This window comes from Chinchilla lanigera, unplaced genomic scaffold (assembly GCF_000276665.1).
Source record: "Chinchilla lanigera isolate Chin_1 unplaced genomic scaffold, ChiLan1.0 scaffold00018, whole genome shotgun sequence".
NCBI classification, from domain to species: domain Eukaryota; kingdom Metazoa; phylum Chordata; class Mammalia; order Rodentia; family Chinchillidae; genus Chinchilla; species Chinchilla lanigera.
The window spans coordinates 26,758,294-26,782,933 of NW_004955419.1; the positions used below are offsets into that span (position 1 = coordinate 26,758,294).

The 24,640-nt window shown below is 48.0% G+C and overlaps 1 protein-coding gene across 1 annotated transcript in view; it reads right to left on the bottom strand.

Moving 5' to 3' along the window:
* Window positions 1-2,206: 2,206 nt before the first annotated feature.
* The window catches only part of Galnt12 (polypeptide N-acetylgalactosaminyltransferase 12), a gene marked incomplete at its 5' end in the record, with an annotated part of 28,434 nt that continues 6,000 nt past the window's right edge, over window positions 2,207-24,640 (bottom strand). Inside the window, 9 exon segments of the mRNA XM_013513226.1 lie at window positions 2,207-3,421; window positions 5,238-5,384; window positions 6,787-6,900; window positions 10,909-11,040; window positions 12,684-12,860; window positions 14,154-14,271; window positions 15,303-15,488; window positions 17,838-18,027; window positions 21,577-21,746. Coding sequence (XP_013368680.1) covers window positions 3,281-3,421; window positions 5,238-5,384; window positions 6,787-6,900; window positions 10,909-11,040; window positions 12,684-12,860; window positions 14,154-14,271; window positions 15,303-15,488; window positions 17,838-18,027; window positions 21,577-21,746 — 1,375 coding nt within the window.

Here is a 24,640-nt window from a genome sequence, read left to right on the forward strand (position 1 = left end):
ACAGAGAAGGTAGGAAATGGAGCTGTACTGGTACGAAGTTGCTAAGTATTACTGGAATTCATGCTACACTGACAAAATTTAGGGTAAAGGTAGGAAGCATATTGTAATCCCGACGGCAGTTGCTAAACGTGTAACTAGAAAATATGCTAAGAAAGGAACAGAGTTCATACTTACACCTCTTCTGCAGCTGAGGCAATAAGTCAATGGTAAATTCTTATATTTTATAAGCACCTTATGTTATATGGTGCCTTGATATGTTGTGAATATCTAGCTTTGTCATACCAGAAGCAGGACTCCATCACCCTTGACATGATTTCCAGTTCTCTAATGCCCCCGCCCCCTCTTCCTCAGTCTGCTTTATACACCTGCCTCCTGGTGGCCACTTCCCTGTGGGGAGATGGATGCCCACAGTTGGCAGGGACCGGCAGCTATGTCCAGGTGTGACTCCAGAGTCACACCATGACTGCTTGCTCTAAATCCCCGTTAGAACTCCCTGTAGGAACCTGCTTGGGTAACACCCTGGATCCCGCCCCGTGAAAGGCTTTGGCCACTAGTCCCCCTTCTCTTGTTCCTCACCGGCAGGCTGAGTGTGCACGTCCCTTACGCCTGCCCTCTTCCTGTCATCCCTGCAAGGACTGCTGCCCCGTCTGCAACCTGTAAGTGACCCACCATGTGTTTCACCGAGCTGCGTCTCCTGGATCACACCTGATCCGCACACCTAAGCCCCACTCTCCTTCTGGCCAGGGCTCCCCCAGGGTGGCTACCTTGGTGGAATAAACTGAACACAGTGCAAAGAGCTACACAGGTGCCTGCCAATACAAACCAGTGTCCTGTGAGAGGGACATCCGGTCATGGGTGGGACCCTGAGGCATCAGGTCATCCACTGAGACAAAAGGAGTTCCCATGAAAGGCAAACAATGGAGTCCTAGAAGCTGAACCCATCTGCTACAGCGACGATTGTCTGTCTTTCCTCACCCCCGCCTCATGCACAAACCCGACCCCATCCACCAGGACTGTCTTCACACCTTCCTGGGCTGGGCGGAGGAGGTTAAGAACCCAGTCAGGCAAAGGAAATTGATGCGAGTTCCCTCACATCCCTGCGGGCTTTTCCCAGACTCCTCACCCCACAGGAAAGGGAAAGACTCCTCCAGATACTATCAATTGCCTCCCAGTTGGTAAAAACACTTGCCCTATGTTCAAAAATCTTTTACTGATTTGTTTTCCAACCCTAAAACTTGCTGCATATAGCGGAAGGCAAGAGCACGAGGGCTCATTTTACAAAACCAAATAGCTGGGGTGCTGGTGAACGCACGGGAAGATGTCTACGTGGCCTCCCTGAACTCTGCCGAGGCTCTGAGTGTGGATTTCACATCTGCCTGTGGCGCCTTCTCGCGTCTCATGGGGTGGGATGGCCGCCCCCTTCATCAAGCTTATTAGGACACTGCAGGAAGCGGGGTGCAGGCAGGCAGCGCTGCTTAACCCGTCTGCTCCTGATCACCACAAAGGGACTGGATGAGAGGAGGACCTGGCCCACTCGGCCTTGTACACAGGAGAAAGCACAGAGCTGCGTGAGGGACTGCACACCGCCCCACGCCCCCGCCTGCTGAGCAGCTGGGAATCCCTTAACGACAAAGCTCTTCGGTGTTTACTTCGCAGTCATCACACGCTGATGTTTACTGTGCTTCACATGTTACACCAGGCATTTATGAAAGCAGAGGCTAATACTGAAGGAGCCTACCCTGCAACAGCTCAGCCACACAACTACCCCACGCTTGGTTTTATGATCCCTATTTTACAGATAAGAAAATCAAGGCTGGGTGTGGTGGTACACACCTCCCAGCACTTGGGAAGCTGAGGCAGGAGGATCGTTGTGAGTTTGACACCAGCCCAGGCTACAAAGTGAGCTCAAGGTCAGCCTGAACTGCATAGCAAGACCCTGTCTCAAAAAGACAAAAAAAAGAGGTACAGAGCAGTTAAAATGTACAAGGTAGAGAATAGTTAAGGTACAGAGCAGTTAAGATGTACAGGTGGACCAAGCCAGCTGGAGCTGTTTTCGGGGAACTGCTAACCTCACCCCTGCCAGGCTTTCAGAGAGAACATGTATGAAAAAGAGCTGAGCAGAGAGACGATGCTGTTTGATCAATTATCTACGTGTCTTCACTCCCTCACAGCCGAAGGGTAGGAAAGCAAAGGTCTGTAGCCCATGTGCTCATTGATTCTTTTTTAATCATTCGTGTTAACTTTATCCGGTTGACAAGATCTGAGTTGATCTGGGATCATTATGAAATCCAAACTACTGAAACTTCCATGCCAGCTGCTGCAGCGCAAAATCCAACATTAAAGAATTAATCAACTATTAAGGAACAAATTCTTAAAAATGAATCGCACATAAAAAAATTAAGTTTCTCCCTGACAATTCTACACGGTAAAAATGCTAGAAACATGTTTGAAAGTTATGGCAGTAATTATCAGAAGCAGCCAGCCACCCTCCAGCTAGGTACTGTTAGAAGACCCACCCTCAGGCTCATGTATCATCTTGATAGATCAAATTGCTTGTGATTTCAGCTTTGGTTAGTCTCCTTTGGCCAACGTGAATATTAAAGTTTGACTACGACAGTAACACCAACACATAACCAAAATGCATCTTTATTTTTTGCTGTTTTTGTGGAGACAGGATCTCACTATGTTCCAGGCTGGCCTCAAACTCACGATCCTCCTGCCTCTGTACCGAGTGCTAGGAGGACAGGCATGGGTCACTACATCCAGCTAAAAAGATGGGTTCTTTACTGAATAAATTTTAATGGCCTGAAGGAATGAATGCAGCGTTCCTAGCGTCTGTCATGCCACACTGAGAAAACTCCAGCCCAATATTTGAGGTATTATCAGCTTGTGCAAAACACACTGCAGGCATCTTCACACCTGGGAACCCTTGTAAGTGCCGAAAGGGAGTATCTGCTAGTGAGAATAAAAGCTACAGCTGTAGAATATACATCTTGATAAAAAAATATTATAAGGTTTCAATTTTCCAAATAGCAAGAGTTAACATCTATGGTTACCTTCAGAAAATAGGTTATTTTGGAGCATTTTTAAAGTTTCAACATCAGCACAAAGTTCATTCACATTTTTTTTTTTTTCCACAAAATGCAACAAGATGTGCACAAAAGGCAAAGCGGTTTCCTTATAAAAGTGAAGCTGCCAAGTCTGAGGAGGGCTCTGGACCCTGCGCTTCTAGGGCTCTGCTGGGCACGGGCGGGCCTTGGGGGCTCCACACAGCGCGGCTCTACGGCATGCGTTCCTTGAAGAACCATTTCTGATGATCCGAGCTGGAGCAGTCTCGCAAAAGCGGGACAAAACTGTTGCTGTCTTCCTTCCTCACAGCCTGGACACATTTCCTGGACTGTTCATGAAGTAAAGAACCATCCTACAAACGATAAACAGACACTGGATGTTCGAGACAATTACAAGCGACTCCTCAGAAAAGTCTCTTTACCTTTAAAACAGGTTCTGGAGAGCTCACGGCGTGGTTTTCATTTCAGAAATATTTACTGTGCGGTAACAGCTCTGTGTGTAAAACGTCAACTTCAACCACCCTGCACGAGGACTCCCAGTATGGCGCCCGCTCCGCGAGGGACGATGGCGCCACCTGCTGGCTGCTCTGGGGTTCTGCCAGACCCTACATCTCATTCCTACTCTTGCATTTCCGTTAGGACAATCAGAGCAAAGAACTTTTCTTTCTCTTTTTAAAATCTCTTTCACTTCTCCTACGCTGACTAATTTCAACCCTGATGACCTTTTGCTCTTATATATCTAAAAAGAGTCACAAAATGGCCATAGTTCCAGCTTTGGAGTCCTCCTGCTACTTGGCCTGAGTTCCTCACCTGCTTGCTACCTGTCTGAGCCAGAGGCAGCAGGCTCTGCGCTAGTTCCAACTCCCACTCCCCAGAGGGCACGACCTTACGTAGTGACCTCTCCCTGCTCCTGTCTCACCCCAGCAGTGCTGAGCTAGCCTGGCCAGTTCTCTCCCAGCCTAGGGTTTATACTGTCCTGTCACCTCTCGCCGGTGTCACCACTACACACCCCTTGATGAACTCCATCACGGCTTAGCAGCAACCAGGCAGAATGAATAACCCACCTATCCTGAGGGGAGACACCCTGGGACAAAAGCTCATGCAACAGAATCTCAAATACTACCAACCTAGAGCTTCCGAGAGCTCTAAGTTGCCATTCCAGAAACTTAAAAGTAAGTAAGTCCCCTTCTGCTCACTGTTCTAAACAAACTCACTTCTTAAACAGCCAGTGATAAACGTTTTCATGATACCAAGGAAGGGCCTGAAGAGGGTCAGAGCCTCTGGGGATGTGCCAAAGCATTCTTCACTCCTGTTTTCTTATATCAAATAAAGAACACTATGGTGCTTGGCTGTTCTGGACAGATTGCAAATTCCATTGCTAAATCACATTTTTCTACAGAAAAACATCTTCCAACTTTTAATCATACTGAGAATTAACCCCTTTATGAGCAATACTAAAGAACAGATCCCTGAGGCCAAGGTGAAAATGATGGCTTCCTAGGAGCTGATAACTAATTTTTTCTATTAAATTATTTTCTTTGGATTTATTTCCTTGAATACTTTTGAAGTCCTCTTTTACTCCACATGCAGTGGAGCTGGTACTTTTCAGGCCTGAAATACACCTGGCTCCAAATCAAATGGCATCTACAGAGCCAGCTCCACCCTGCAGTAGTCTTCTTGGCTATAACACCACAAGTCGCAAGGAGCCGCTACAGCGCTTCCCAGCTTCCAAAGAATGTTTCTGGGCACACGCGAAATCCGCACTAGAGAAGGACCAGGCTGCTATTCTTGCATCTGTTTTAGAGCTGAGAAAAACAAGGCTTGAGCAGTGCAGTGACTCACACCTGCATCCAGCCTCCTGTTCTATGCTTTGTCTACTTGTCGCGTTCATATAAACCCCATTCCATCTCCAAATGTATCTGTGAGAACTCCACTTCCTGTTACGGCCCACTGTGCCTCACAGTGTGCCAGAAAAGACTGAAACGGAGGAAGTGCTCCTGACACCCAATGCCGTGGACTCCAACCCCGTGGTACCCCTGGGTCACAGCAGAGGTCCTGTCTCCTAGGAGCCCCATGCCTGAGACCCACTGGGACTATGCCGGAAGAAGCACCTCGCTTCCACACTCCCCGGCCCCCACACTGGGCAGGGAAGGCTGCGCACTCACGGACCTCCTGCAGGAGGAACTTCTGATCCTCCGGGGCAGTGTCTTCGCACAGGTGCATGATGAGAACGTCTGTTCCTGGTTCCACGGCTACGCAGGCCTCGGGCTGGCGGGTGTTGTAGCGGATTTCCTTCTGGGAGGTATACTCAAAAAACTAGGGACAGAGCAGGCAGCACATGTTGGTCACCAGACAGACAGACAGACACCGTCAGCTTTGAGGAACCCTGGTCTAGAAAGTGCCGAAGAGCCCTAAATAATTTAGCTAGTGTTGCAAGGGTCCAAATTTTGCAAGTTTACTGTGGATGATAAGGAGCCATATGGTCAAATATAAATGGAGTGAATCTGGATTGGAAGAAAACAGCTGAATCTCCTTCCCTTCGTCTCCCAGCGTCCGGCTCTCCACAGCTCAGGAACACACTGACTGTCCAGAAGCCGTCCCACCCCAGCCCCTGCATCCTCCACGTGCCCCCATCCTGCACAAGGTCCATCTGCTCTCCTGGGCGGGGCTTTCTGTTCTGGTCCTCAAAACCCTCAGGCCCGAGCTTCCCCTAACCAGCCTGACATGCAGCATCGATCTGGAAAGCTCCACCTGGGTCCCCAGCTAAGCCGATCTCCCTAAACACCATTTTGCAGTGTGAGCCTATGCATCAAAATCTGTAATTCCATTTCAGAATGAATTTTAAGCAAATCATCCAACATGCAGGTCTGGTTTTTTTTTTCCTTCTTTCTAATGGAAGATGTTTATGGCAGATATTTATAGTTACAAAAACAGGAAGGCTGATGAGCAGTTAGCTGAACAGTCATACAGTAACATAATCCAGTATTAGGAGGCCACTGGGAGTGGTATTCCCAAAGAACAGCTAATAACAAACAAACAAAAAAAAAGAACAGCTAACAACATAAGTATGGTAAAGTTAATGGAGTATAAAACACTCATGCCAGGTGTGATAGCACAGGCCTGTAACCCCAGCACTTAAAGGCTGAGGCAGGAAGATCACAAGTTTGAGCCTTGCCTAGGTAACTTGGTGACTTAGCAGTATGAGAAGGCCCTGGGTTCAACCCCTAGTTCCACAATAAACAAACAAACAAACAAGCAAGCAGACATTATGGTAAGAACTACCTAATAAGACATGTAATCTAAAGCCTGTGTGTGTAAACAAAACTAGGAAAAAAAGAGTGCTCTCTGTGGGTCTTGGCCTCTTGCCTCTACTTTTTATATTTTCCAAATGTTCTGAAATGAACACATATAATTGCCATAATGGAAAAAAATTTTCTGATCTTTAAAAATTTTTATTGTCAGGGGCTGGGGATTTAGCTCAGCAGCACAGCGCATGCCTGGAAAGCACAAGGTCCTGAGTTCGATTCCTGGTACAAGAAAAAAAAAAGCCTCAATAAAAATTTTTACTGTGCTAAGGATCGAACACAGGGCCTCATACATGCTAGGCAAGCACTCTACCACTGAGCTGCACATCCAGCCCCCCAAAATCAAATATCTACTTTTTAAAAAAAACCACACAGCTTTGGCCTCACTTCTCCCCCTCATGGCCCACGCTCACCTGGTTCTGGCCCATCCCGTGGCAGGCATAGAGAGTGACCTGGTGTCCCGAGATCTGGTTTTCATCGGGGGGGTTGTAGTCAAAGCAGTATTCTTTCAGTCCCTTGTTCTGGAGCTGAACAGAACACAAAGGCGGCATCTGGGCGCAGCCTGAGACACCCCAACGGATCCCAGGCCGGGCCGGGAGGGGGTCAACAGCCTGAGAGAAACACCTGCATCCGGAGGTGGCTTCCGCGAGAAGGGCCCTTCCTCCTGTCCAGTACTTCCTCGTCTTCCCAGGGCTTCCCTCTCAGAACTGTTGGCAGAAAACTGTACCCCATTTTACAGCGCTAAACCGGCGGATGAGAGATTCAGTTCTCGCTACCCTGAAAGCTCCGATCTCTTTATTTCTCAGCAGCAACCTTAGTGCTGCACTGCTCTAGATGCACCTGGGCTATGGCCTCCAACTGAGACTGAGCAAGCTAACCTAATCAAGCCGGCCGCGGGTACAGAGAAACGCTATTCTGTGGTCCTGAGGATGGACCACGGGGCCTTGTGCATGCTAGGTAGGAGAGTGCATTACCACGTGAGCTCCATTTTCTGCCCGGGGCTTTTTTAAGTAACTTTAGAACACAGTATGTTTAACACCACTTCCTTAGTGAAATACACTCAATAAACAGAGTGGCAAAGAAATCTTAAACTTCCTGCGGTATAACACTGACTACTATGGTGTCATATTGTTTTGAAACTATTTTAAGTATATGTTGGGATAAAGCAAGTAAGTAATTATGTTAATATTACTGGGTTAGAAACCGGAATTTTTAGTGTAAGAAAACAGAAGTAGAACATCCAAGAAGAAAAGATTTTATAAGATCACAGGCAAATCTGAGGTGCCAATAGGAGCTCAGGATTTGTTTCTCAAAGATATGTAAGTCCTTTCTGTGCCCACTGAAAAAGGGTTACTCTGCATGGCAGACACTGGGAATAGGACTAATTCAAATTAAGATGTGGTATAAGCGTGAAATAAATGCCAGACTTTGAGGTTTAATGTAAAACAGTATTAAATATCTTGATGAATTTTATATTAGCTATATGTCAAAACAATATGTGGGATATACTGGATTCAGTGCATTATTAAGTTTGTTTCTTTAATATGCTTACTAAAACATTTTAAATGACACGTGGCTCACAGTGTGCTTCTGTGGGTCACTGTGGCCGAGAGGCACTGAAACCTGCAGCCATCAGCACCGCCAGCAATAACATGGTGGACTCAGAATCCCAAAGGCTCAGGGCTTTGGGAGAAGTGGAAATAGTATTAAAGAAGTGTGGGACTTGCTCTAAATTAAGCCCATGTAATGGGATCAAAGGTCATAAAGACCAGAACATAGAGGCTGCTACTAACCAAAGATGGTGTTATGGTTTATGTCTGTGTGTCCCCCCAAAGCCTCATGCGGCCATGGGTCAGGCTATTAGAGTTTGATTAAGGGTGTGAGAGCTGCACCCGCCCTGGGGTGGAGAGTTTGCATATGTAAGGGAGAGGAAGAGAGTGCTTGAGGCCACTCCTCCCCCATTCTGCCCTGGTGTGTGTTTGTTGCTTTTGCTGTGTTCTGCCGCCCTGAGTTGTAGCTCTCTGCCATGTGCCACTCTGCCTTATAATCTGCCAAGTACAGACTGAAACCTCCACAAACTGTAAGTGAAATAAACCTTTCCTTCCTTAATTTTGGGCATCAGGTATTTTGTCCCAGCAACGAGAGAAAAGTAACCAAGACAGATGGGCTAATTTGAATATTAATTAAAGACTTATAAAGAACAGAAATGTAAGCTGGGTGTGGTGGTGCACCCATGTAGTCCCAATACTCTGGGAGGCTGAGGCAGGAAAATTGCAAGCATGAGCCCAGACTCAGAAATTTAATGACATAGACTGTGTTTCAAAAAAAAAGCAAAGTAAAAATAGGTTGGGGATATGGCTAAGTGTGAAAGTTCCTAGTACTGCAAATAAAGAAATAAAATAACAGAAATTTATTTCCTCAGTTCTGAGGCCTAGAAAGCCCAAGGTCAAGGCACTGCCCGGATGAGGGCCTCCCTACCGCATCCTCACATAGCAGAAGGCAGGGGGCGCAAGAGAGCAAACCCAGCCCACAAGCACTTTTTACAGCACAGTTAATCCATTCACAAGGGCAGAGCCCCTGACACTCAAACACCTCCCAAAGACTGTTGCTCTGGGTATTGTTTCCCACACATAAATTAGGGGGAGAGGCATTCACATCCCAGCAAATCTGCATTAGCTTATGATCACAGTCAAGAAAAGAAAGAGCCGCAAAAACAAAAGCATTAAGAAACAGAAAAGCAGCGCCGGGGATATAGCTCAGTGGCACAGTGCCCGCCTGGCAAGCTCAAGGTCTCAAGTTCAATTCCCTGTACCAAGAAAAAAGGAAGAAAAAAAAAAAAAAAAACAGAAAAGCAGCCCAGTGGGTACAACTGCAGGATACGGCCGCACCAATTCTTATCTGAAAAATAGGCAAATGAACAGCAGTACTTAAGAATGTGACATGCCTCTGCTGCATGAATTCTAAACTTCATGGATACTGATTTTCATTAATTAATGGGGTAACGTTTTTCTTTACAGGAACATTCAGCAAATAAATATGGGAGAAACGAGAAAAGCACCATTTGGCAACTTGAAACACTGGATCTAAGCAACGGCTGTCCATGACTACCAAAACCGTGAGACAGAAGGCGAAGGGAGCTACCTGTGGGTCCATGGCGCACCTCCCCACTAAAAGCAAGATGTCCAGACCTTGTGCTCCTGTAAGGCACACTAGGAATGTAAGGTACCACCCACAAGCATTCTTGCCAAAAGGAGGTGGATCCCAACTCCAATCAAACCTTGAGACCCCTCTCCCACTGTGAAGAAATACAAGAGACAGGGACAGCTTAAAGACAGTGGACAGGAACAAGGGGTAATTCAAAGAGCCAGACATTCCACAGACAACAGATCCTGCTTTTTCAAAAAATTAAAAATATTAACAGAAGAAATAAAAAGGAAAAGAAATTAGATTAAAAGAGACTTAGTATGCTGGGTATGATGGTGCACGCCTGTAATCCCAGCAGTCGAGAGGCTGGGGCAGGAGGATCCTTGTGAGTTTGAGACCAGCCTGGGCTACAAAGTGAGCTCAAGGCCAGCCTGAATTGCATGGGGAGACCCTGTCTCAAAAAGACATCAAACAAACAAGACACAAAAGCCAAATAGAATGTGTGGACCACTGCTAGATTCAGCCAACTGCCCCAAAAAGAGATTTGAAGAATTTGGGGAATATGAATTAGAACAGGATACTAAGTAATACCAAGAAATGAGTGTTCATTAGAGTAGTATGATAATGGTCTGCAGATGTGTATGATAATGTCCAGATTTTATAAGGATTCATACTAAAGTACAGAGGAGTACAAAATGCCTGGGATTTGTTTAAAAAGAGGAAAATATGGAGGGTGGAGCGGGGAGAGGGAAAGCAAGAGTGGCAGAAACTCGGTTATTCCAGCATCACCACAGCAGGATTCACTGCACCATTCTCTCTGTGATCAGAATGTGTGAACATTTTTATAATGAAAATTGAACTTAACACGGATATTCTGCTTCGTACCCATCCAAGGCTTCCAGAACGGAGCACCAGCACTTCTGACCAAAATAACAGAGGGAGACCTCACTAAATGGCACAATTTCTAGCAAAACTATAAATACTGGACATCTTTGTTGGCCTCATCCAGAAATATTTCTAGTCTTTCTTGTGAAAGACTAGAAGTGACTCTCCTAACCCCCTACTGCCCTGGTGGACTCCTAAGCTGGGGATTCCTGAGTGGTCAGCCTGTGGAGAGCAGAAGTAATGTGATAAGGCATCAGTAAAAACCAGGACGTGGGAACGCCAAGGAAGCCTCGGTTCCTCATCTAGAAAATAGAAAGGTTATACCTACCCATTTGCAGATGGCGCCCAGCTATATTCTGGACCTGGGGGAGCGCCATGGGGAGAGGGAAGGACAGTGGGTGCAGAGGTGAAAGGACACGGGGGTGAGGAGGCCTGTGGTCCCTACAAAGGGGCTTCTCTGGCTCAGCGTCCAGGAACACCCTGCACACCACAGCCGCCCGGCTCACCATCCCGAAGAAGCCGGGCCGGTCCTCGGGCACGTGCAGTTCTGGGTACACAGTCTCCAGGAACCACCTGAAGTCCTTACAGTGGAGCTTGTCCCGGAGCTGCCTCCTCTCCGACACATCCCCGTAGGGCTCCTGGGGAGACAGGGCAGTGAGTCTCTGCGGGCCCGGTGCTCCTCCCCTCACTGACGCTTCCAGCAGGTGTCGGTCCTGTGTGGGCGCCGTGCAGTCCCGCACCTCCTAGGAGGCCGTCATGCGCACAATTCCACCCCCACCCGATCTCACTATGGGCAGGGGTGACAGTGCGCAAGGGCAGGAGACAACGCACGTGCGGATGGAGCCAGGGAGCCAAACCCTGCAGCCACACTATCACTGGGCGGCTGTGAACACAGATGACATCCGCAAACCCAACCACAGACCCACCAGTCTCAGCACGACTTACTATAAATATCTGAAAATGCTAGATGCAATCGTGAGTGAAAACCTTACATGCTTAATAGTCAGAAACGTATATATGCACACACACTTACCACACGTGCACATGGTTAAGAGCAAAATGCTGCAGTAGGAAACGCTTGTGGAAGTTTGGGTTCATGGGCAAAACCAACGGGAACTTTCAGTGAAATAAAGCAAGCTTCTATTCAGGACGGCCACTGCTCAGCCTCGAGAACAGTGCTGAAGGCCACAATGCGACTGTCCCTGTCGCATGATGTTAAGTGACTAAACACTGACACGTGAGATAGTTCACAAAGTGGTAACAATACGTAACTATTTAATACAACTTGAGATTTCTGCTGCTCCTAGTTCTTTCTTTGATGGGAGCCACCATGCCCCCAGCTTCAACCCATTTTAACACCGAGGCCACTGGGCATTTGGCCTAACGGCGTACTCAACACCCCTCTGGAGAGTTCTTTAGAAGCCTGGGGAACAGGACCCATGGGTTCCAGGCTGGGTGGCAACGAAGAGTAGATGTTTTTCTCCACAGCACCTGGCACGACAGAGGAGGCAGAGACAAAGACCACAGAGCCCTGAGGTCGAGGGCCGAGCGGAAGGCCAGGCTGAGATCCCGCAGGCTCTGTGGAGCAGAGGTGCATTGGAGCACGCAGTCCCTGGGCCCGGTCCTACCCAATCAGCTACAAGGCCTTGGACAAGTCCTCAAATCTCCCCTCTTAGAGCCTCCATTTCCTCATCTTTCAAATGAGAACCTGACAGCTCTCTTGCAGGGTTGCTGTAAGGACTCAGGAGATTTCTACCAAGCAGCAAGGGGAGAAATCTTACAGCAGTGATGGTGAACCCTCTAGAGCTTTCAGTGATACAAACAGCCCACGTGGCACGTGTGCCCTAGGTTTGCCACCACTGTCTTAGAGCAACACCTTCTGAATTCCCAAGTGGCCCTCAGATGTAAACGCAGGACAAGTGGTGGGCAAAGCTGGCCTCTGACACACACGCCCCGGCCTGCACAGAAGCAGCAGACTATATACTGCATCTAACCCGAAGACCTGGTGGGAAAGAAGGGGCAGATCCCTCTTTCGTTAATTCAGGATTTGGGAAGGCTTTATAGAACATAACCACTCTGAATAAGAACTGATGGGATGCACGTTATTATTATAAACAGAGGAATAAAATCTTCTCATACTCTTATCATGAGGGCCTGATTTGTCACTGTCTCTGGAACCAGAGCTGTCACGTCAGGGAATGACAAAAAGCATTAGCTGCTTTGTTCAGATGAGGCCTGGGGTGAGGGGTGAGGAGGAGGGGTTGCGGGGAACGGGACTCACCAGGCGCGCACGGGGGTTGCGGTGGTAGTAGAGCTCTTTGAACTCATCCATCCACACTTCAGCTGCGCGAACACTGTTGGCCAGGGCCTTGCTGCGGGAGTAGGGCGCTTGCTTGGGGAAAACGTGGCCAACATGGGAACACGGGTGTGTTTCCAAAGTCCCACCACACTGCCAGATCTGCACACAGAGCGGAAGGGAGGCCGGGGCGGTGAGCAGGGAATGAGTATCAGTCCCCAGGGAGAGAGGCACACAGGGTGGTGGACACAGCCAAGTCACCCAGCCTCCATGGGGCAGGCCACTTCCTCAGCATGCTCATGACACGGAATGCAGGCGCACAGCAAGAAAGCAGCCCCAAAGACAAACCAAGACCCCAAAGTCCAGGCACCAACAGCTCATGCACCTGACTCCCTGAAAGGCCCAGAGACCTTGCTGCGACCCACTTATTAAGCAAAACGATGCTTGGTTACCTGATCGCCTAGCCACAGAAGATAGGAAAGCAGCGAGGAAGAAGAGGGGTTTGGAAGGGAGAGAGGGAGAGCTTCTAGAAGAGGCAGGGCAGCCTGACACCTAGGGAAGAGGCAGAAAGACCATTAAAAGCACACCCCAAACTCAACAGGCAGAGTCAGCTGCAGCCCTAACTTCTCATCTTCCCAAGGACACTACAAACTAGCACAGCATCTGGCGCTCACAACAGAGGGCGTGAGTCCACGGCGGAAGGCCAAGTTCTTTACTAACTAACTCTTTCCATGAGGATAGAATAATAGATATAGTATTATTAAAAATTTTAGGTTGTGATACTAAAAAATGTAAGATTCCACTGACTGGAAAATCCACTACAGTGCTAAGGACTTTCAGAGGGGTTTCCATGGCCCACATCGGGCATGATCGGCAGTGGGGCGGTTACAAAAGGCAGATTCCTGGCCCCACACAAATCTCTCCAGTCTGACTTTGTGGACTGTGCCTGTGAATCTACTTTCTGAACACATTTCTCCAACAACTCTGCTGTGCCCACATTTAAAAGTCTGTCCTAAACAGAAAGCCGACTTCATAAGCTGTTGGTCAAATAAAGGCTCCTGGGAGCTCTGTTTCAGCCCAGTTTCTGCCACTGAGTGGCCTTGAAAAAGTCACTGTCCTTCTCCTGGTCTTAGTTCCTCCCTTCTGCAGACTGAGAAAGAACTAGGTGACCGGCAAAACCCTTTCCAGCCCCAAGCGGTTAAACATACACTTTTACAAAGGAGAACAACTAAGTAAGTAAGATACACGTTACTATCACTGTTCAGAATTATGAGCTAAACTGCCAATGTGGAAGAAAAGCCTACCAGGTTCTCAGCAAACCCCACCAGAAAGAGAGAGAGGAGAGAGACAGAGAAAAGAGAGAGGGGAGAGGAAGAGAGGGAGGAGGGAAGGAAAGAGGAAAGGAAGGAGAGAACAGGTTAAGAATGAATCCAAAAGGGAGACTGGAAGACTTACCCTAAAGGAGAATTCGAGGTTTTCGCCTCCCCAGACTTCCATTCCTGTATCATAAGATCCCAGATACTCAAAATATTTCTTACTCACAGCAAACAACCCACCAGCCATCGTTGGAGACCTAGAGAGGAGAGGTGTCCATGTTTCAACGCAGGCAGCAGGAACCGTCACAGCTGGGTGAAACACACTCCCACCCCAACCCTTTCCACTAATCCATGTCTAAGCACACCCTGTATTCACACTGTGCCCCGCACCAGGCTGGGCCCAGAGGCACAGACATTTCTCATGCTGCTGCCTGAGGAAGCTCACAGACAGCCCACAGACAAGACCTCTGTGTAGAACACACACGTGAAGCCCAGCCAGGGTCCAGAAGAGGCCAGGGGCGGGGAGGGGAGGGCTGAGTTTGCTGGAGAAGGTTGAGAGCCGCACGCAAGATGAAGGATGCTGGCCAAGAAGAGAAATGTAAGGCACGCCAGCGGGAGCAAAGGCCCGGGGGTGGGCCAGGTGCCGCAGCACACACCTATAACCCCTGCTATTGGGAGGCGGAGGCAGGAAGACTGAGAGTTCAAGACTAGCTGAACAACTCAGTGAGATCTCATCTCAAAATAAAATCTAAAGGAGCTAGGAATGTAGGTCAGTGGTACAGCACTTGCCCAGTATGGGTGAGGCCCTCGGTACAATCCTTAGTACCACAAAAAGAAAAAAGCCCAACCCTTGTGCTTTTATATATTTGTTTATTTTTTAATGCAGCACTGAGGATTAAACCCAAGGCCTCAGGCATGCTAGGAAAAGTGAGCTACACCCCCAGCCTGCTTGTGCTTTTAGAATCCTAGAGACCAAAGTCTGGGAAACAAGCTGAATGTGTGTGAAGCCCTGGCTTCAATCCCCGGCACCATCAAAGGAAAAGAAAGGTACATTTTAAGTGATGTATATTTATCCCTTTTTACAAATTAAATAAATTAAAGTATACCAACAGAAAATGTATCTGCATAGCAAAGATACTGAATAAAAATAAACAAGTACTCTGCGAAGAGTAGGAGCCGGGAAAGGAAGCCAACAGCTAACATCTCGTCCAATGGGGACGTTCACTGACATGTCAGCCGGAGGCAGCGAGGCGCACTCCAAACAGAGTCCCCTAGCGGAAAGCCTGACCTGATGACATCGATGGGGGACTTCATCCGCAACCTGTCCCGCTCGGGGACCACGTGCCACGTGAACACCAGCCGCCAGTCGAAGCCGCCGATCTGGGGCTCCCCAGCGTTGCCCAAGTACTCGAAGGTTTTCCAGTCGATGACATCGATCACCGGGCACACCACTGCCGACTCCTTCTCATGGATCCTGCACACACCCCAGACATCCCATCTCATCTCTGTGGTGGGCGGCAGGACAATTAGGAAAGTGGAGAATGGACTGTCCTCATCCTCCCAGAAGAAAGACGGAAGACCCGTGGGAGGAGCCTGCTTCCCTTATGCGGGGTCTCCAGCTGTGTGCTGGAGGGGTGGGGAGTGGAGGCGACCATCATGGTGGACACTGGGAAGGAAACTTTAATAGGAAAAGTCTCACAGCTTCAGTATTCTGTATCTATCCACAGGCATTCTGTCTACACTTCAAACTCTCTGTGAAAGTCAAGACATGGAAAAGTCAAAGGTGACTTTAATTTCTCAGAAGTGCAAAAGGATTAATCACAAAGAAACATCTTAACGTCAAAAAAGAATGAGCTTCCTAGGAACAGAGATGTGCCCAGACCAAAGGGTCAGCTTTGCAGTTAGATTACAAAGTCTACTCCTGCTCCTTACTTGCTAGGTGACACTAGTAACCCACCTGACCTCTCAGAAGCCGATGTCTCACTGGTGACATCAAAAGGATAATTCCCAATCATAGGGTTAACACGGAGATTCCTGGGGGCAATGTTTCCAAGATGGTTGGCAGAGAACCTGGAACTATTGCTGTTCTTTTCATTTCTGGTATTGTGACAGTACGCATAGCAAAAAAGGCTGTAATTCCAGATGCAGGTATCAGCCTGAGTATGTTTCAGCTACTGTCTTCACAAACACTGCAAACTCAGCCATCTTCAGCATGCCTCAGACTGTGTTTCTTTGCATTTGATACCAACCCAAGGAAGATGAATCAAGACTGGACCACAGGTACAGACTAGATTTCTCTGGGTTTTTGGGAGATGCGGGTGTTATCTCAAATTTGAAAACTGAAAATTCTGAGGGGCACACCACACAAAACAGTGAAACAGAATTCAACCAGCCTTGAGCTGTCAAGTGCCTAGAATAACACCAACCCACCAGAGGGGGCATGATAAATACTATACTGCGCAGAAATCATGATTTTAGGGGAAACCGCACCTTTCAACAGAAGCTGGGTAAGTCAGAGACTCAAACCTATGAAGTCACCAAATTAAGAAAGCTGCAAGGCCAGGGATATAGGTCAGTGGCAGGAATGCCAGCCTGGCAAATGCAAGGTCCTGAGTTTGAGTCCCAGTACCAAAAAAAAAAAAAGAAAGCTGCAGACTGGGTACCCACCAACACCGACTTCTTTAAATAAATTGAAGACATTGTTAAAAGAGCCGAGCAGGTGGATCACCCTTTTCCTCCAGGAACTTTTTGAAATCTGAGGTGTTCTTAGTTGTCATGTCAATCAGGTAGTGCTCCTGACAGTGCAGTGAATGCTAGGAATGCCACTGCAAGTCAGCCCTACACAGCCAAGGAAGGTTCCACCTTGACACCAGGCCTGGGACAGGCCTCCCCTTTTGTAAAAAGTAGGCTGCTCATAGTTCCAGCCAGCTTGCTGGCAGGTTATGTGTTCCTTGGGACTTGGCCTTTGCCAGGGGCCAGGCAGTATCTTGGAATCTGCCCAAGAGGTCTGTGATCCGCCTGCTTTTAACAATTAGAAGAGGATTCTATTCCCCTTCTAGGTATCTTCCCCAAAAAGTTAAAGTCATCATATTACAGTGATACATGCATACCCATATTTACAGAAGCACAATTTATAATAAATAAATCTTGGAAACAGCCTACAGGCCCATCCCTAGATGAATGGATAAAGAAAATGCAGTATTTACACAATGGAGTGATACTCTGCCATAAAGAAGGATAAACTTAAAGCATTTGTCAGTGAATGGATGCACCTCAAGACAGCAATGTTAAGTGAAATAAATTAAGACACACAAGCTTAAATATTGCACGGTTTCTCTTACAGGAAAAACCCAAAATATAAATAAAGAGCAAAATAAAAGATAATAGAAAGTAGGGAGATCTTTTTTACATGTGAAGGGGAACAAGAGATGGAGGGAGGGTTGAGGGAGGGAAAGAAAACGAGATGAGTAAAAGAGAATTGAAGAAAGAAGTGGAAACAGATCTTTCTCAAATGCGAAGGGGAACAAGCATTGGAAGGAACAGGGGACAAAAAAAGAACTAAGATGTGTTGTGTACAAACTTCCCACGATAAATGCAATCATTAGGTACTGCAAACATGTACTAGTAATGAAATTTTTTGAGAAAGCAAACAGCAATTGAGGGCCTCGTATGCCTGCTGCAGTGAAGCACTCCCCATGTGTGACATCGGTTAGCAGCACACGCACAGGGGACTTGCCCCAGCAGCATCTGACCCAGGCACCCACTGCTGCTCCAGTCGGTACCTCTCCACCCACTGCCCTCCCCTCGTGGGCAGCTCACGCACCTCTGCAGCAGTGGCTCCAGCCACCCCTCGTGGCACTCACAGTGACAGTCCAGGAAGGTCAGCACTTCGCCTCTGGCCACGGAAGCCCCCAGCAGCCGGGCTCGAACCAGGCCTTCCCTCTTGCTGGCTCGGATCAGGCGTACCTTGGGCAGGCCTGACAGCTCATTGGCCAAGCGCTCCTTCAAGTGCTCTGGGGGACAAGCGGAGCAGCAAGGGTCACGTGACAGCTCCAAGCAGAGCACCTCCTCCAAGTTGGGTCCTTCCAGGGCCTCCCTGTCCCCAGAAGATGAAAGAGACATGCAACTCCTTTGTTTGCCTCCCGGGAGGCCTCAGCTCACCCAGAACCACTGGAAATGCTGTGATGCCCAGGGAAGATGGGACAGAGAATTCCAGAATCATTTGCTCCCTAACAAAACACATGCATTTTGAATTGTACACTCTAAATAGGTGAACGGTGTGACAGCTGAACATATAATGAAGTTAATACCAAAAAATACTTTATAGCTTGTAAACACTTAAAAACTAGAAACACATGAACCGTCCAACTATGTACAGTGCTACTGTTTGAATATGGTCTATGTCCCCAGGGGTGCACTGTGATTACAGGCTTGGTTCCCAGGGGACTCCGTTGGGAGGCAGTGAAACCTTGGGGAGGTGGGGCCTAAAGGGAGGCCTTAGCTCCCAGAGAGATGCTTTCAGTGCAGAGTTGCTGGGACCCAGTGTCTCCCCATCTTTTCCTGGCTGGAGATATAATCATGCGCTCCACAACCCCACTCCACCCTACCAATGCCGTCCACCATGATGTGCTGAAGCCAAGAACTGAGCTGATGCCTGTGCCGTGCCCTTGAACTTCCAAAACTGTGAGCTAAAGAAACCTCTTCCTCCTAGGTAGCTTATATTAGGTATTTCTTTATACTAATGAAAACGTGAAACAGTAATTATGTTAGTAGTTTTCCTGGGAGCACTGTAGTATATATACTAGAAGCAGCAACTAACAATAAAGAGGGCCTGTTGTGCTAAATTCTGAGTGATTTATAGACACCTCATCTGATCTCCTTAACAATCCTGTGAGGTAAGCACCAGTATTATCCTCATTCCACGGATGGACATTGGGTCACAGTAGCTAAGTAACTTGTGCAGGGTCACACAGCAAGCAAGCCAAGGAAACATAATTTGAACCCACAAGCTTCACACTGGCCCTCAGGGCTCTCTCTCACAATTTCTCACCCTCATTAAAAAAACAAAGCAAAATCTGCCGGGAGTGTGTGCTCCTGCCAGTTTGCAGAAAAGGCAGTGAGCCGAGAGGGTACGGCCTCGGGGAGCGCTGGCCTCCAGGCCTCCCAGGTTCACAGGTGGGGCTCTGAGGCTGCAGGTCCATCCAGCCACACCTCAGTGGGTCGGGGGAGGAGGTGGGAACCCATTCGTGTGAAAGGAAAAGGAGAGAACTTCAGGGCATTGGCTCAAAGTCCTCAGCCATCGAAGTGGTGTAAAATGGTCTCGGGTGCTTCAGTTTATGAAAATGCTTCTCTACACATACTTGACACTCGAAAATTCACTGGTTTTCTTTTTAAATCCTAAATATAACTGCAGTAAGCTGATGGCAAGAACAAGGGCAGTGATTCTGCAAGCAAAGCTAGTTAGCTGCAGTACCAGCGAATACTTCTAAGCACATAAGCAGCCTCCCTGCATTCATGAGAGGTTTCTGTGAGCATTAATTTCATGTCTGCTGAAGCCATCTTCCTGCATCCGGGGGTTGCTCCCTTTATCAAGCTCATCCTGACACTGCAGAAAGCAGTAAGGTGGCAGGGAGTACTGCTGAACTCAGTCCAGGTCCTCGGGCCCATTCCGTGCTCGATGTCACCACCAGGGGATGAAGGGAGGGCTTGGCCACCCAGCCCTACGGATGGCAAGAATGGAGCTTCGCAGAGGCGGTGCACAGTGTCCCCTACTGCCACCTGCTGAGGAGCTACTGATGCAATAAATACAAAGTAAGCCACCTGATATTTGTTTTTATAGTAATACCTTGGTGAAGTGGTGCTTTTTTCATTTTACAGTTTTCACAATATTTCAAAAATATAGAAGTTTCCATTTAATAGAAGCTGCCTCTCTGGTAGCACTAACCAACACATTACCCACTTTACCTTACCCCTCAGAACGACCCTACAAGGTAAGAACTATTCTTATTCCCACTGTATAGGAGCTGAGGCCAAGGTGGAAAGTGATCAACGTCACTGCTCAAAGTTGCATTGTCACTAGGTGTTGCCGGAGGGATTCGGCTCCATGCACTGTGACCTACAACTGGCATTTACAAACACAGATTTAAACAGTTCTGGGGGGAGGAAAAGGAAAGGTAGATAAGTACCTACTACGCGCTGGCTGCTACAGGAGCACCTATCATGGGCTGGCAGCCACATGAAGTTCAGTCCTCATTTATTCCTCACTGCAACACTGACATACGTATGGATAAACCCAGTCACAGGTGAGAAACTGAGGCTCAGAGAGGATAAGTATTACCCATACTGCCACAACCAGTTCATGGTGAAGCCCCTGAGACCCAGGCACCCTGACCCCATAGCTCAGTGCCTACAAGGTTCCCCTCAGCATCAAACTCCAGCCTGAGTGCTGTGGACGCTGCTGCTTGTCCGCTAATCCCCATTCTCTTCCTGGTCTTTGGTTTAGCACACGGCCACCAGGATAAAGGCTGAATTTCCCAGCCTCCCTTATAGCTAGGTACGGCCAGGCAGCCCTGTCCTGCCCCATGGGATGCAAGCAACGGGGATTTCCAGGTGCTGCCCTTAAAGAGAAAGGTTACTCCCTCCTCTTTCTCCCCTCTGGCTGGCCAAGGTGGGGGCAGGGTGGAAGCCAGTCTGGCCAGGCCAAGACAGCACAACTTTCTGCAGCAGACGGAAATTGGGGCTGGTACCAAACCCCAAACACCACCCTCAACTATCACACCAGACTTGTGACACGACAGTGCTGTCTCTACCTTGTGTGAATCACTGTAATTCTGAGTGTCTGCAAGAACAGTCCAACACCCACGCCAATTAGAACACTTGCATGCCAGCTCTTAAATCAGACAAACTAAGCAGCACCTCACCCAGAGCCCCAGCCCGGGAAGCACAGCTGCTTGTCTCTTGGGTAGTTTAGCTTGAAACAGGCTCTAACAATGAGGCCCAGAGTCCTACCTGTCACCACAGCCTTGACATTTCTCCTCAATTAAGCTCAGCTGCCTCTGCTTCTGCTAGTCACTAAAGTCACTGGATGATGTCACCCTACGGACAGCTCCAGTCACGGACAAGCCAAGATTCTTGCCGTGCACAGAACCCCAGCCCATCCTCATTTCCATCCTCGCCTGAGACTGCCCCTGCCATAGGCTGCTCTCCACACAGCAGACTGAGAAAGTTTTTCAGACGAACTGGGACCTTCCTGTCTCCCTTAAGCCTGTGATGGCTTCCCACACTGAAGCCTCAAGGCCTTATGTGGCCTCCAAGGCCCTACGTGATCTGGTCCTACCGTCCCTCAGCCTCCCCACCCATATCACTCCCCACCCTCATTTCAGCTTCTGTGTGGGCCGTTCCTGCACCTGGACTGCTCTCCCAGTGGTCACCATTAGGCACACAGGATGCAGCAAACCCATCTTTACTGGGCCTCCTCACCCCTCCTTCGTTGCACTCTCCCCAACTCCCTGCCAACTGCCATAGAAGGCCAGGCTCTGCCCGGAGTTCCTGTGGGGTCTTACTTTTGTCACTGTAGTCATCTACCAAGATAACTTCTTCTACCAGGATGTCCGGGGATGTCTCGAGAACACTGTAAACTGTCCGAAGGAGTGTTGACCAGGCTTCATTATAAAATGCTATGATAACAGATGTGGTGGGCAAATTTTCATAGTCATACTTCTTCTCTTTGCACCTACAAAAACAACAGAACTTTAGAAATCGAGAACCCAGCCAAGGCTGGAGCTGGAGAAGAAATGAAAGAGAGGTCACAAGTCAGGGTCTCCAGGCTTCCCTGGGGAGTGGGAAGTAATCTGCTAGAGGCTCTCCCAGAGACCCCCACCGCCTGCCACAAGAGCCCCAGCAGATGACAAGGATGTTCTCACCAAGATGCTGAACAACCTTCGCCTATGGAATATTGGTTTTGTTTGTTTGTTTGTTTGTTTTGAGACAGGGTCTCACAATGTAGTCAGGCTGGCCTTGAACTCACTAAGTAGCCCCGGCTGGCCTCAAACTCATAACAATCCTCCTGCCTCAGGCTCCCAAGGACCTGAGACAGGTGCCACCATGCTTGGCTCTGTGGGATACTGTTTGTAAACTGAGATCAATTTGCAGGTTTGTGCAATACATAAACTAGGCAGAATCAGAAACAAGACAATCACTTGTCCCCCGACCTGTCTGTTCCAACACCACCGCCAGGCCTTTCCTCCAACTGTTCCCTCTGCCTGGCGTGCCCTTAGCTCCTCTCTACTTGGCAAACTCCCTGTCCTCCTTCAGGAGATGCTCAACTCTCCCCTGGGAGCCCCCAGACCGGTCTCAGACAGGTACTGGCCCTTCACTACACACTAGCACTACCTCAGCAGGTATTCCCTTTCTCCCATGCTTGCCCTTCCCTCCCTTTCCGCAGCGACCAGCAGGGACCGTCTGCACAAAGGTGATATGCTGGCTGTGTACATTAGAACACACAAACATCTGGGAAGGGCTCTGCAGAGGGTCCTCCCAGTATGCCAGCCTTCTCCACTCTGTGATGGGGCAGATGTGTGATGAGGTGTGGCTAAGGCCCCCCTTACTGGCAGTTACGGGAACCAACAGGCTCCCCCTTTGTTTAGTAGTAGCAATGCATTGAAGGTTTCCTCCTTAGTTGACACAGAATTCTATCCTCAGACTGAGTAAGGGCTGTGCCTGGAAATCACCAGCAGTACAATTACCACGTAGCTAATGGCAAGCACAGCGATATCCCCGGGACAGCAGAACCAGAGTTTGACCACTGGGGCCTGGCAGGTGATCAGCTGGAATTATTCAGACAGGAGATAAGTACTGAAGACCAGTCAGCTACTAGAGAGCTGAAGCAATGCCTTTCTGAACAAGTGGGGTGACAGATCAAATATGTATAAAAATATTAACATATGTGTCTGGACTATTTAGCCCCTGAGTAGCAGACAGAATGCATAGAGAAACTGTATAGCGCTGAGGTGTAGCCCACTGTGAACCTCAGGAAGAATTAACTGTTTACTGCTATCGTTTGGATCTAGAATAGCCCCCAAAGGCCCCTGTGTTAAAGGCCTGGACCTCAGCCTGGCGCTACTGAAAGGGGGTAGTACCATTAAGAGCTGGGGCACGGTGGGAAGTTTGAGGGTCACTGGGAGCATATCCTCCAAGGAGACTTGGGGCCCCGGTCTCTCCTCCTCTTTGGCTCCCAGCCAAGAAGGGACCAGTTTGCTCTCACTCATCCCCACCACACCATGCAGCCACAGGCCCAAAGAAACAGGGCTACCTGCTCATCATGGGCTAAAGCTTTCAAAACTGGAGCCAAAATAAATCTTTTTGTAAGTTGATTTTATCTCAGTTATTTGTTAAAGAATTCAAAGCTAACACACTTACATGAAAAAAGGTTTCATAAACCTAAATATAAAGGTTTTTTTTTAACCTTTAAGAAGAGATATAGCTAACACTTAGCTTTAAACATGCTCAGGTTCAAGGAGAAGTAAGTGAAAAGAAGGATGGTGAAGCAAGGTTTTCAAAGTGAGGTAGTTTATTCAATGCAAAGAACTACCCTTCAGTTTGATTCACACCCTTACTGCTTTGGATGAAAATGTACCTGTTCTCTGCTTGAACAAAGAGTTGGAATCATGTCAGCCCCTCTCTTGTTTTTGCATTTTTGCTGCTCTGTAAAACTCAAAAGTAGAGACACTGTCTTAAAATGGTTAGTGGGCTCCTTCTTCATGACACCTAAATCATACAAAAATTGGCTGCCAAATTGCCAGTGCATATTCCGAGCTCTAGAAAGTTCTTCCTTGACCTCATATCTCTACATTTAAGAATGTCGCCGGGCGTGGTGGCACACACCTATAATCCCAGCACTCGGGAAGCTGAGGCAGGAAGGTCGTTGTTAGTTCCAGACCAGCCTGAGGTACAAAGTGAGCTCAAGGCCAGCATAGTGAGACCCTGTGTCAAAAAGAAAAAAAAAAAAAAAAGAATGTCTTGCCTTAGGAAATAACGATACCCTGAAGTAAGCTTGTTGTACAAATGTATTCTCTAGAACATGATTTATAACAGCAAAAAGCTACCACATAAACATCCAACAAGGAAGAAATGAAGCACAGGACAATTGGGTGAAGAAATGCTAGCGGCTGCCAAATACATTTTCAGAGAACATTTAATGATAAAAGAGAACAGTCACACTATGATGTTAAATCAGAAGAGCAGAGGACAAATCTGCAAATGGCCAATTCTCTAAACAATGTGTGTGCGTGTGCTCACATATAAACAATAAACAATAGAAAGAACTGTGCCAAAAAATGCTGCCAATGGTGATCTCTGAAAAGTGGGGTTATCTGATTCTCCTCTTCTGCATTTTAAAACTGGTTCTACAATGAACAGGTACAATTTTTTGTTACTACCAAAAATGATTTTTTTTAAAAGCTGAGTCATTTTTCTTCAAATGCCTTCACTGGGCAATTTAACACTCAGCCCTCTCCTTTCTCCTTGGCCTGGGGTAATCTGTCTTTCTTTAAAACATCCCCTAAAGGCATGCTCCTTCATGAAGCTCAACATACCCTACCCAATGTCTCCAAGTTTCCTGCCAGAAAA